This window comes from Narcine bancroftii, chromosome 8, assembly GCF_036971445.1.
Source record: "Narcine bancroftii isolate sNarBan1 chromosome 8, sNarBan1.hap1, whole genome shotgun sequence".
Lineage (NCBI taxonomy): Eukaryota > Metazoa > Chordata > Chondrichthyes > Torpediniformes > Narcinidae > Narcine > Narcine bancroftii.
Window position 1 is genome coordinate 147,443,671 of NC_091476.1, and position 13,620 is coordinate 147,457,290.

At 40.7% G+C, this 13,620-nt stretch overlaps 1 protein-coding gene across 1 annotated transcript in view; it reads right to left on the reverse strand.

Moving 5' to 3' along the window:
* Nucleotides 1–552: 552 nt before the first annotated feature.
* The window catches only part of rlf (RLF zinc finger), a 51,444-nt gene continuing 38,376 nt past the window's right edge, over nt 553–13,620 (reverse strand). Inside the window, exons 5-8 of the mRNA XM_069895195.1 lie at nt 12,728–12,930; nt 9,221–9,357; nt 7,231–7,372; nt 553–6,251 (exon numbers count right to left, since the gene is read on the reverse strand). Of these exons, the coding sequence (XP_069751296.1) occupies nt 675–6,251; nt 7,231–7,372; nt 9,221–9,357; nt 12,728–12,930 (6,059 nt within the window). The 3' untranslated portion in view covers nt 553–674. The remainder of the gene's footprint in view (nt 6,252–7,230; nt 7,373–9,220; nt 9,358–12,727; nt 12,931–13,620) is intronic.

Below are 13,620 nucleotides of genomic sequence, written 5' to 3' on the forward strand. Positions count from 1 at the left end.
TGCTACACAGTAGTAAGCTAAAAGAGAATTTCATTTACAGTGAGAAACCTTGAGCCCATTTTAGATCACATTTCAGTCAGCTTGTGTAGGACATGCCAAATGGAGTCAATCAAAACTTAAATGAACTATAATATTTTTTCCAATTTGCCAATCTTACATGATTACAAGAATATTTCAGAGAAAACCATACTGGGTTACCATCATTGATGCAATAAAAGTAGCATTTTTTTTTATTGATAACTGTCAAGATTATTTTGATCCCCATAAATCAATCAGGTGACCAATCTGTTTCTCAAAAGCGTCAATTTGATTAATAGTACAAATCCATCAGTACAATGTTTTTTTTTGTGAAAAATTGCCATTTAATTGACAGTGTACTATCTCAAAACCCATACATAAAGGAGATGTAGTGTACAATATATTACAGAAAAGCACCAATATGTGCACATTCAAGTTCTTAGTGAGAACGACTAATCCCCGAAAAGTACCCTAATACTTGTTTGTACACACACACACACATACAATCATGCACAAAACCAGAACAAACCAAGGTTTCGTTTCCCAAATGGAAGCCCCAGGTGTATTCGCTTTTTATTCTATGCAGTACTGCTTTTTATCACTCTACATAGGTTACAGTATGGTGATTTAAGTTTGCAAAATAGATACAAATAGTCCTACGAGCTTCCCACACAGAGTTCATCATTCTTTTTTGTTGGAAACAGTTCTAGTAAGGGAGTGGAAAATTCAGATCTTTCAAGGACGACGACAGGTCGAAGGAAATGAAGCTGCTTTAAGGCAAGATCTCCACAGTCTGTCAAAGCTTTATCCAATATCGTTCGTAAGTTCTCCAAAGATGGAGTCGACCCGTGTGAAATTAGAGGCTCGATTGTTGAAAAACTGTTATGTACAGCAGAGTCATTTTTGTCACAGTCTCTACTGCAGCCTTTACAGTTTTGCACTGCTGATTCATTTGATCCAGTGTTAACTGCTGACTCTCTCTGGTGTGAGGCAAATTTTTTGCATCGTTTAGGTGGTTCCCAATGCCACGAATCATCAACATCATTTTCAGTGTCTTCACTTTCTTGAATAAACTTCAAAAATGAGGCTTCAAAGCCTATAGGTTTATATGTTGTCAAGTCAAATGGTTTCTGCTGAGTATTTTCACTCAGTTGGCTCTCCTTGCTGCTAAAGAGTGTGCCCTGTGCCAAATACATGGAGTCTGTCCTGTGAGACTGTCCTTCCATTTCAGATTTTCTTTTCAAAGGCTGTTTCAAGTTGGAGAACAGTGAGCCATTCTGGGTCCCACTTTGTTTTACTATATTTGGGATTACTCCTCCATTTTTAGGTAGAAAAGCACGATTTGCATCATTTTCCTTGAAGCTCGGCCCCCTGTTTGCCATCCCAATGGCAAGACTGCTGTTTACCGATTTCCCGGGAAACAAAACATTGCCACCACCAGAAAATACATTATTTCCATTTGGTACACCGCAGTTCTGCAATTGGTGTCCTGCCCCAACTTGCTCATGTTCCATTTTGAACTCCGTTTTCAGAGTTCCACCATTTTGTTGTCGGAGAACACTGCAACCTGGAGCGTCCTCCATTTGCTCAGAGGGGACTTTTTTGGGAAGTGTTGCGGAATCAGATTCCATTTTCTCATGCGATGGATCAGAATACCTCTTGCACACTAGAAGTGTATTAAAATTCTGCTCAATGTACTTAGCAGTCATTTTGTGAAGTATCTTATAGTGTCTCAAAACACTGCGCTGACTTAGGACAACTGTTTGGCAGTCATCAACCATACATGGAAACTGGTCCCTCAATACTTCACTCTTACACATTGCAAATCCATGGTCTGCACTCTTCAACATAAAATCACGACACCTGACAGATTTTCTTGATTCTTTATCATACTCATCCACGGAGGAATAAGCCATAAAGGATGCATTTCTCTCACAGTCTTCATCGGGCTGTGACGAGTCATCAGAATGATCGTCTGCTCGACCCCTTCTTATATCTGGTTCCAATTTTGCTTTTCTGCTGCAAGCCTCGACTTTAATATCTCCACTGTCGTGAGCTTTGAAGTTAGACTCAGGTTTCAGTGCCGAACTATACGGGTCAAGATTCTTCTTGTAGCTTTCAAAGTTAGGATCAACTTCAGAATCACAGCTCCCTTCATCAGAAAGAGGTTCTCCACCGACTCGACCCAAATTAGACACACGCAGTAATGAGGTGCCAGCGGTGCTTTCATCGGTGAGACGTTCCTGCTCAAACAGCTTCAAATCAGGCTTAACAGCTGAAGCTGAGCCATTGCCATCAATAAGACCGCCCTGGTTGCAGCGGTCCAAATTAGGCTTACGGTCATACTTCGAGTTTTTGCGTGGCCTCAGTAATATAGACTTGTAATGGGCTTTGTGCTGTCTGTGGACATGGCGCAGGTAACTGGAACGAATAGTGTAAGTACGACTGCATCCATCAATGCTGCACTTAAATTCTAAGTCAGCAGGCTGGCGTCTAACATTGCTATACACGTTAAAGGAGGGTAGACAGTCTGGCTGATTACATGCATACTTTCCTGTTTCACCACCTGCAAGCTTGTGAATTTCACTGTAGTGTCTCAAAAGCACTCGAGGATATTGGAAACGTTTGGTGCAACCTTCAAATTTGCATTTGAAGATTTTCTTCACTTTGGTATTGTCTTTCTTGGCATTTACTTGATCTTCTTCCAAACACATTTGCTCTCTGTTGTACTGGTGAACTGTCTCATAGTGGCGTATCAAATTTGGCTGGCCCGTGAAAGCAGCAGAGCAGCCTTTGTGAATACAGTGATAAGGTTTGTGATATTTGTTCAACATGTAACACAAATTACTTTTAGCCCCAATTCTCCGGCTTCCTCTACCTTCTTCCTTGGATTCAGAATCATCTGCACTATCTGGCATCATACACCCAGATTCCACACTACCATTCAAACGCATCTCCTCGGATTTTAAAGATTCTGCAGATTCAGAACATTCAATTTCTGTCGTGAAGGACTCATTCATGGTGTTTTCGGAATCACTTCCAGTCTGGCGCCAGCTTCCACTCATCGTACCAAGCTGTGCACGCCCCTCATCCCCAAACAAATTAAAGTCTTTTGTCTCGCAAGGAACAGTCATTGGATAAAGGGAATCCTTTTCTATCTTAATCGGCCTAGTACCGTCAGGCAAATTCAGCCTTTCGGTGACATTCGGAGTACTGCCTAACTTCTCTTCAGTGAAGCGGGGACCGTCATTCTCAGTTTTAATCAATATATTTGGCACAATCAGCTGTGGATTTGCGTGGCTAGGAACAGAAACACAATTAATGTAGGAGAACTTGCCTTTCTGCATGTCCTCTTTACTGAACCTATGCATTTGTTTATAATGAGTTCGGAGATTTGTTTTTCTTGTAAATGTTCTTAGGCAGATGTGGCATTTGAATGGTGCAAACCTGAGTTGAAACCGGCTTAACTGAAGAACCTTGTCCTTGGAGTACTTGTGAGTTTTAACATAATGGTTAATGAGGCCATCTTTGGTCATTGCCTTGAAGGCACATCCTTCATAGTCACAAACAAATGGCTTAATGACCCCCGAGTCCTCTTTAGATGAGTCAGTTTGGAAGAGCTTACGTGTGCGTGGCTGTGATTGGGAAACATTACCTAAAGATTTGGATATTGAAGTGTCACTGGTAGTTATCGGAGGTGGTGGTAATGGCTCGATCAAAGGTGAAGATAAAGTCGAGCCACACACCTTCACTTCATTCGGAGGTGCTTCCGATTTATTCAACTGCAGCTTCTGAAGAGCCCTTGCAAGTTCTTCTAGAGTTGGTACTTCAGGAACACGACCAGACCGACTTGATAGCCGGCCCTCGTAGCGCTTCTTCACTGGATTAGTCCCTGCACTGTTCTCGGTCACTAATGGGCATTTTATCTTTCGAGCAAGGTGGCCACCAAGTGATTTGGGATTTGAAAACTCTTTGAAACAGCGAGAGCATACAAACTTGTCATCCTTAAAGATAGCAGGCCATTTGGCATTCCTGTTATTCTTGGGCTTCTTAGTTCTTGGAGATTTGAGTAACGCATTTTTACTTACGCAAATTTCATTAACAGGTGCAACTGACTGGCCTTCCTGTCCCTGCAAAGATAACCGTTGTGTTGGCTGTGGTCCCATCTCAGCTTTAACTTTATCATGATTTGCAGCAGAACCTTTCACAGCACCTCTGCTGTGTTTAACAGTCTTCTTCTTAGCTTTATAGTAATTTGGATGTGCTGCCTTAATGTGCTTTCTCAGGTCTTTTGTCAATGCATACATCATGATACAGCCGTCTATACCACAAGTTAATTTATTTAAAACCGGGAAGCTATCTGCAACATTAGTGGTAATTTTGTGCTTAGCAAAGCTCCTTTTAATTTCAGGATGAAGCGTAGCTGCCTTCATCATATCCTCTATGTCACTCAACTCTTTAAATGATGCCAACTTTTCTAATGGCACAAGCAAGTTTTCAGTATAAACACCCTGGAGATTAGGATATGCAGATTTACCCTTGTTGGCCAAATCTGCCCCGTCAGTACCCTGTCTCACAGGGGAATATGAACCATCTGGACTATACTCTTTTTCCCTTTTTATCGCTTCTGACACAGAATAGCTGCAACTCTGTACCGGTTTTTCTGCACTTTCCAGTGTCTTATCTGCAGTATTGCCAACTACAGGACTTGGTTTTCCCTCTGCAGTCACAAGCTTAGATACATGATCCACTACATCCTCTGTGGAGACACTTCCTTTTTTCTGAAGTCTGGCCTCAAATTCTTCCAGACTTGTTAAACCATGTGTCTGCAGATGATTTTGAAATTCACTTTTGGAAAAATAGAATTTCTTGCAGCCTGATAAATTGCAGGAATATGCTGCTTCTCGGTAATGCTGAGCTTCATGGTGATAGAGTAAGCAAGATCCGCTGAAGACTTTGTTGCAACCTTTGAATGAGCATTTGGATCGGAATTCCTTGTGCTGCTTCCTGTGCTTCACTAGATCAGCAAAAGCCTGAAAACTTGCATTACAGTCCATCTGAATACAAATATAAGGCTGCAGTCCAGAATGTACCTTTAAATGGGCTTTCAGGTGGTAATCACTGACAAAGTGACGTCGGCAGTATTTACAGAGTGCCTTCCTATTATTCATTTCGAGGAAGTGCCTTACATTTTCATCATTATCCAAGTGATCATTCTTCAAGTGGGCAGTGAGATTCTTATAGTATTTAAATGATCTTGAGCAAGCTGTACCTGGGCACGGATAACTTTCTGTCCACTGCGTTACCACAATTTCACTCACTTCTGGCTTAGACACATCACCTTGCTCTTCATCCACAGAGTCTGCTCCGCTGAAGATAATATAGTCATTTTCCTCAACCTCTTTTTTAATAGAGCCCATTGCACTATCTAAAGCAACTTGCTGCTTAGTGGGAGTGTTTACATTCATTGCAGGAAGCAGAGACTTTTCAGCTATTTCTGATTTCTTCTGTTTTTTCTCACTCTTGGGTTTTTTTATGTGCTCCTTGACATGGGGTGTAAACTGTTCTTTTCTCTTAAACTTTTTTGCACAGACGGGGCAAGAAAATATCCCATCTCTAACATGCGTCTTGGCATGGTGGACCATTCTAGCTACAACATAATCTTTCTTACACAGCACACAGAAGAACATATTTTGAAGCCACCTGTAATATCGCTCGGACATCACTTTTTCTTTCTTTTTGTTGACAACATCTCCATCCTTCTCCCTTCCATCATTTATCTCAGGAATTTTACTCATTTGATCAAAAAGTTCATTACCATCCAGCTCATCGTCACTGAGTTCGTCTTCTGAAATGTCAACAGCCTTGTCTCCCAAATGCTTTCGACAGTGGCGCTTTAGAATTTTCCAATCCCAAAACTCAGGATCAAAAGGCCAATGGGCTTTTAAAACCAACAAAAGTTCACAGTGTAATGAATTGGGTATAGGACCATTTTCCTCATCGTATTTTTGATCAGGTTGCTTGTACAGCCTTTCCACTTCACGGTAGGCATCCACAGTGGGTTCCAACAGGAACTGAGTGAGTTGACAAGCACGCCTCACTTCGAGATCATCTGGCATCAAGCAGGCAATGGTTTTACAAATGGAAATCTTCATTTCTGCATTTTCATTAGACTGAATACGAAGGGCTCCAACACAAAGTTCAATTGAAATTGGGAGACCAGCTCCTTCTGCCTATGAAGGAAACAGGGAAAAGTTTAAACCTTTTTTCTGAGCTGAAAAATGTACATACTTTAGCACCTCTTGGTGACACCTCTATAAAAACAAAGTTAAGCCAGAAAAGAGCCTGGCATTGAGACAAAACAGTCTTTTGTTTAAAGGTGGAAAACAACAAAAAGGTTAACATTAAATGTTATTGATTTTAAAAGTTACAGGCCATTTTGGCCCATGAGCTTGTGCAACCAATCACACCCAATTAATTAACCTACAACCTTGGCATGTTTCAAACAGTGGGAAGAAACCGGAGCCCCTGGAGGAAACCCAAAGACACTGGGAGAACGTACAAACTCTTGACAGAGAGTGCAGTCCCTATCGCTTGTGGTAGAACAGCATTGTGCTAACTGCTACACTATCCACACCACCCCAATGATAGCAGCCAACCTTTATATTCCGCTACAGCAGACAGATATGAATGCATCATGACCAAACTTAATGGAATAGAATTTACAACAGGAGTAGAAGATTAAAAATATTTTCCCTCGAAGTAAACAAATCTGACTTGTTAAAAATTATTAACAGCATACCCTGAAATGTGATCAATACCCATTAGTTGGAAAGAGACATTACTATGTACAACTCAAGAGTACCATGGAACAGCTTTGCAAGCTTATTTAACTCCTGGCTTTTCCAAATTAATAATGGCTAATCATTGGACATCTTTATTACTGGACTCTTGGATCAAAACCAAAGTAATACAAGAAGCACAAGTTGAAAGGCCTTTGAGACCAGGAAAATAAAAAAATCACATTGAATATTTAAAAAATAAACTGGTTTAAAAACATTATACAAAGACAACAGCATTAAGTGATTTTCACTTCATAATTGAGCAACAAAAATCACAAGACCAAATTAATTTTCAAGGAAGGATTGAAAATTACTCCTATTTTCCTAATCAATAAAGTTTTCAACTAAAAGAAATCATCAGGTTACTTACTTCAGATTGGATAACTTTTATAAGGAAGAATATGTGGTACACTGTTCTTGCAATAATACCAAGCTGGCGACAGCGCTCCAGGAAGGAATCTAAAGATGGATCCATTCTCCGCTGCAACTTGCTCCAAAATAGAGTGAGCTCCCTTTGGGGAACAATAACATTTTCTATTCAAGTACATCTTCATAATTTACTCTGATTTAGTTCACCCTAACTGGACTGAGTGGAATTTAGATTCTAGGTTCCAACAGTCAACACACTGTACAAAAGCAAGAGGCAACAGGGAGCAGTTTATAATCAGTGACCTGATATAAAACTATACATTTTGAACAGGCATCAGATGAATACATAGCAAAATACTGATAATCTGTGATTATCCAAAACAAAGTCAGGAAGAAGAACCTACTATAATGAACTCTCTCATCTGAGCTATGGAAAGTAGAAGTTATTAGAATTTGGATTCCCTGGTTTCAGGCAAGGGAAAAGTCAGCTAGACTTCTCAAAAGACTTAGCTTTCCAGACATCAGTTGAGAACACTAGGGTTTGCTTCAATGTATGAATAACACCCTGTGCTGAGATTGCCTCTCATTGCACGCACCATTTGTAAAATAAGTACTTTTTAAGTTTATTGTAGAATAGCTTGTTGTTGGTTTTAATTGCTCATGTTTTATTGTAATGTATATAGCACTATTTTTAAATTCCAGTCAATGCTGATTGTAGTTCATTGGCTGGTTTACTGGTACAATGACAATAAAATGAATCATCATCAACCCAACTTGGAAATATATCAGTGTTTCTTCTTTGTCACTCAGCCTAAATTCCGAAACTCCTCACGCAACAGCATTGGGGGAGAACCTCCATCTTAAGGACAGCAGATTGATTAGAAAGGCAACTCACCACCTTCGGGGCAATTCAGAATGAATTAAAAAAAAGGCCTTTATCAGTGACACCAAAATTACAGGAGTGCATGAAAAAAATAATGAAATGATCCAATCACTAAAAAAACCTCCAAATCAGACAAAAAGAATTTGCACTTTCTGCCTGTAATGGAAGATTTAAACCGTGTTTTTTTACTTTTGCATCCTTTGCTTCTGCAAGGCTGAGAACCTGCTTGTTTTTTTTTAGAATCAGCAGACATAAGCTAAATTCCACCGAGGGGCCAGAGATGCTGTTATCTGACGAAAGGATATCTGTGTACCAAGAACATTTAATCTTCCTGCTTGTTTTGGTCACAGTCTGTCAGAGGCCTAGCCTTGATGCAAAATAAACCATTATATTCAAAGTGATAAGCTGAAAATTATGTTATTCGATAGAAGTTAAGGCATGCTAGCTTGCTCGCTTATCTTTCTTGCTGTGCTGGGAATAGGTGCTTGGGAAAGCAGTTTTTGGGTAATACAAGCCATGGTCCCACTGCTGAAGTTTGAGACTCTCAGAGAGGTGGCAACATCTCTCAGCAAGAAGAAGAACTTCTAGAGTCCAGCCAATGTCCCAGTCGGGGGAGGTGGAGAAGCTGCTACCGGCGCCCTGACTATCTACTACAAGTGTGCAGTCGTTGCCTCGCTTTGGCAGTTGGGAAAAGTCCAGGCGTTGATAAGTATAGTTAGGAAGGGCTTGCATATTGTAGTTTGAAATCAGCTTTTGAGTTTGAAATAAACATTTGCATAAACGGAACTGCTCTCGGTGTGTGTGTCTATTTTCTTTTGGTGGCTCAAACACTGTGACCAATCTAAAACGAACAAAATGAGAGGTATAAGTTTACCCAAGACACTGCCTCAAAGCTCAGGACAAAATTTAAGAGCTCAATTCATATATCCATTGCTCAACTTTCTCCTTCCCACACCCACTTGTTTACCTGCCAAGGGACTGCAAAGAAGGCAAAGCAGAAATTTTAAAATGAAAGTACCTTCCATACCCAATATGCTACACACAAGTAACAAACATGAATACATGCAAATCAAAGTTTCTGCATGATGATATAAAGCATCAAACATACCAAGAACAATAGACACTCTCCTGCTGCAGTTGATGGGTTAGGAATGTGGTGCAGAGAACAAAGGCAGCACTGTCCTGGCCTTCAGACTCCAAATTACAAATAATGTCCAGGACTTCCTTGCAATCCACGCGTGCGATCTACAAGAGAATGGATACTTTTTAAAAAATATATAAAATCAATCTGGACATACTAGATCTCTCAAAATTTCATCAGAGATTCCCAACATAGAACACACTGACTGTTTTGAGCAAAAGGTAAAGGTTCCATTCTTTCTTCTTCTTCTTTGGCTTGGCTTCGTGGATGAAGATTTATGGAGGGGTAAATGTCCACGTCTGCGGCAGGCTCGTTGGTGACTGACAAGTCCGATGCGGGACAGGCAGGCACAGTTGCAGCGGTTGCAAGGGAAAATTGGTGGGTTGGGGTTGGGTTTTTCCTCCTTTGTCTTTTGTCAGTGAGGTGGGCTCTGCGGTCTTCTTCCAAGGAGGTTGCTGCCCGCCAAACTGTGAGGCGCCAAGATGCACGGTTGGAGGCGAGATCAGCCCACTCACTGGCGGTGGTCAATGTGGCAGGCACCAAGAGATTTCTTTAAGCAGTCCTTGTACCTCTTCTTTGGTGCACCTCTGTCTCAGTGGCCAGTGGAGAGCTCGCCATAGAACACGATCTTGGGAAGGCGATGGTCCTCCATTCTGGAGACGTGACCCACCCAGCGCAGTTGGGTCTTCAGCAGCGTGGATTCGATGCTTGCGGACGATTATTGTCACATAATACAACATTTAGAATGTAATATACATGAAGTTTTAACTTTGGCCAGTGCCCCTCACAGAAATAAGGCCCAGTGAGGAATGAACTCACAACCCCTGGTTTACAAGGCCAGTGGGAGTAGCAATTCTTCAAATACACGTTGAAGTCTATTCCAGTGAATAATCATACAGGAGCATGGAAAATCAGAGCAGCAGACTATTTGACTTGCTGAGTCTGCTTCATCATTCAATATGCTTATGGCTCATCTGCCAAATTAATTAGTCTATTCTAGCTTTTGCCGTATATCCCTTATTCTTGCTGACCCCAAGAATAACATCCAACTCTTTGAACATGTTCAAGGTTCCTTTTATTTTCACATAATACATTGAAAACTTAACAAACATGATGTACTTTCCCCTAACAATAGAAGGAAGGTAAGCAAAGGAGCATCCCTACAGTCAATGACTATCCCTGGATTAACCTCCAGCACTCTCGCAGCTGCAAAGGCTCCTGTTGGATTCATCAGCAAATCGAGCTCCAAATCCAAACCTCCGACACAACCAGGACGCCTTGAGCGCCCGAGCCCTTCAGGAACACATCTTGCCTTCAGCACCCTCTCAAATCCTGGTACCGATTAGACTCCCATGAGCCAGTCTCCAGCAGTCCACAGCCTGTGTGGGTCCCTCAACCACTGAGCCCTTCATTAGACGCCGTCCTATCGGTCGGTTTCCTCTCCTTCTCAATGGGGAGTGATTATCCCTTTCTAGTGCCATACACCAGAATGAGCTGGCTTCAGCTTCTTTCTGTGGTAAAGAACTTCACACATCCGCCATTCTGAGAGAAAATACTTCTTCTCAGAGTCTTAAATGGTTTATCCCTTACCTTTATACTATGATCTCTGGTTCTCGACTCCCCAGCCACCAAGAACATTCTTCCCGATTCTCAACATCCACAAGATGTATGGGAATTAAAATTTATGCAAGCAATCTTTCAGAAAAGTGCTCCATTTTATTCTTAATCCCAGAGAGTAAAATGATTTCCAGGCTTTAGCCTCCATTAAAACTTAGCTATTGCATGTGCTAATTTCTATTAAGATCCAGGCATTATTTCCAAAGTTGTCTTTCATTGATTTGTACAGATTATGGACTTATCAATGCAAATGATTGGCATAGCAGTTAGCCCAATGCCATCACAGTGCCAGCAAATGGGACTGGGGTTCGAATCCCATACTGTATGGACATTCTTCTCACAGTTTCCTCTCACCATTCTAAATGTACCAGGAGGATTGTAGGTTAATTGGGTAGCACCGGCTCATGGGCCAAAACTTCCTGGTATTGCAATGTCTAAAGTTTCCTGCTAAGTACCGAGACCAGAGAATACCTTCACATGAGCTGTTACCAGGGTACGAAGACATCCATAGATGGCATTCTCAAGATCTCACCTCACCGCAGTGAGAATACATTTTATCGTATATGCAGTCATATGGGACGATCCACGATACTTGAAACTTTCACTTTAAAATCAAGTCACCCTATATGCCAAGTCTAAAATTGAAACCTTGATGGCAAAGTCTCAACACTACTGCCGTCTTCCCTCCATATCCAACACAATCTTGTGCATGTCCTGTTAGTTATCAGTGAAGTCTTAGCAATCTTCCAAGGGGTCATCCGCCCAGTCTGTCTGCCATCTGCTCTGTACAAGCTTTAAACAGCCTGTTACAGGAGCTGTTGGTGATTATTTTAAAATAGCCAAATAAAATTAAAACTTTTACATGGTCATTTTTAAATTAAAATATTGTGATTTGCTTTTAACTGCATCCACTGGTCAGCAGTAAGCGCCAGATTTGGTGGGGTCGTCTTGTACAAAAATGGTACAGCTCAAACCCTACGTTTTAGGTAGGTCAAACAAACCCTACGTTTTAGGTAGGTCAAACAAACCCTACGTTTTAGGTAGGTCAAACAAACCCTACGTTTTAGGTAGGTCAAACAAACCCTACGTTTTAGGTAGGTCAAACAAACCCTACGTTTTAGGTAGGTCAAACAAACCCTACGTTTTAGGTAGGTCAAACAAACCCTACGTTTTAGGTAGGTCAAACAAACCCTACGTTTTAGGTAGGTCAAACAAACCCTACGTTTTAGGTAGGTCAAACAAACCCTACGTTTTAGGTAGGTCAAACAACCCCAACGTTTTAGGTAGGTCAAACAACCCCAACGTTTTAGGTAGGTCAAACAAACCCAACGTTTTAGGTAGGTCAAACAAACCCAACGTTTTAGGTAGGTCAAACAAACCCAACGTTTTAGGTAGGTCAAACAAACCCTACGTTTTAGGTAGGTCAAACCCTACGTTTTAGGTAGGTCAAACCCTACATTTTAGGTAGGTCAAACCCTACATTTTAGGTAGGTCAAACTCTACATTTTAGGTAGGTCAAACTCTACATTTTAGGTAGGTCAAACCCTACATTTTAGGTAGGTCAAACCCTACATTTTAGGTAGGTCAAACCCTACATTTTAGGTAGGTCAAACCCTACATTTTAGGTAGGTCAAACCCTACATTTTAGGTGAAAATTCTGACGGCGTCCAAAACACGAGCCTATACAACATCATATACGCTAATATGTTTTCTACGTGATCTATTTTTTTTAAATAATGGAGGTATCTACTGCTGTTGGCTTTAACGGTGAAGTATACAGACTGGACACAGCAACTAAAAAATTGTAGTTGGAGAGCTAATTTGCTGATATAAACATGATCACATAAAGACATTAACCTCTTTCGCTGCCTCCTCATTGGGTCCCATAGTGCAGAGACAAGTGAGGTAGATTTGTCGAAAAGCACCTTTGCTGTTAATTTCTGCATTTTCGGCACAACACTTTGCAAGCAGAGCTGCATCAAACTTGCGATCCATCTTCATCAAATGTTTAATGCGCATCTCAAGAAATGAAGGTCCCTCCTGGATCAAATAATTATTCACTGTATGAACAGAAAAAATACATTCTATCAACATAGGTATAGCTTGCATGATGCAACTGTCACATATTTACATTAGTCTGAATTAGAAAAAAAAATTAATTTACAAATTTTAAACTTGGTTCCTGAGTTACAAGAAAGCAAATCCAGTAGTTTACATTCTACTAAAACACAGAAATGCTGGAGGAACTCAGCCAGTCTTGCAGCATTTTTAGGAGGTAAAGATATATTACTGAGCCCAAGTCCTTCAAGGTATAAGCAAAGAACAGAAAGGCATCAGACTGTAGACTGGCAGGGGGAGGAGTCCAAACCAATAAAAGGTGTTAATTGGATATGAGATGTGAGAATTTACATTCTACAACCATCAAAATCCTGATGTACATCACCACAAAATATGACCAAAAGAATGTTTTTGGACTTTAAATAATTCATATTAAAACATTAATCAGTAATCAAGATAGAATTTCAGAAGCTGCAGCATGAAGTATATTATTGCACATCACAGTAGCCAGAAATTTGTGTAACAATTCAGAAATACCATAAACTGATGGGAGTCTGACTTGGGTGTGGGGATTCCAGAAAGAAGCTGGTCAGATTGGTGTAAGGACAGCATGACATCAATTATAAATGCAAGATTTGGATTGGTTCAATATAAAAATTTTTTATACCAATTTTATCTTATCCCACAAAAAA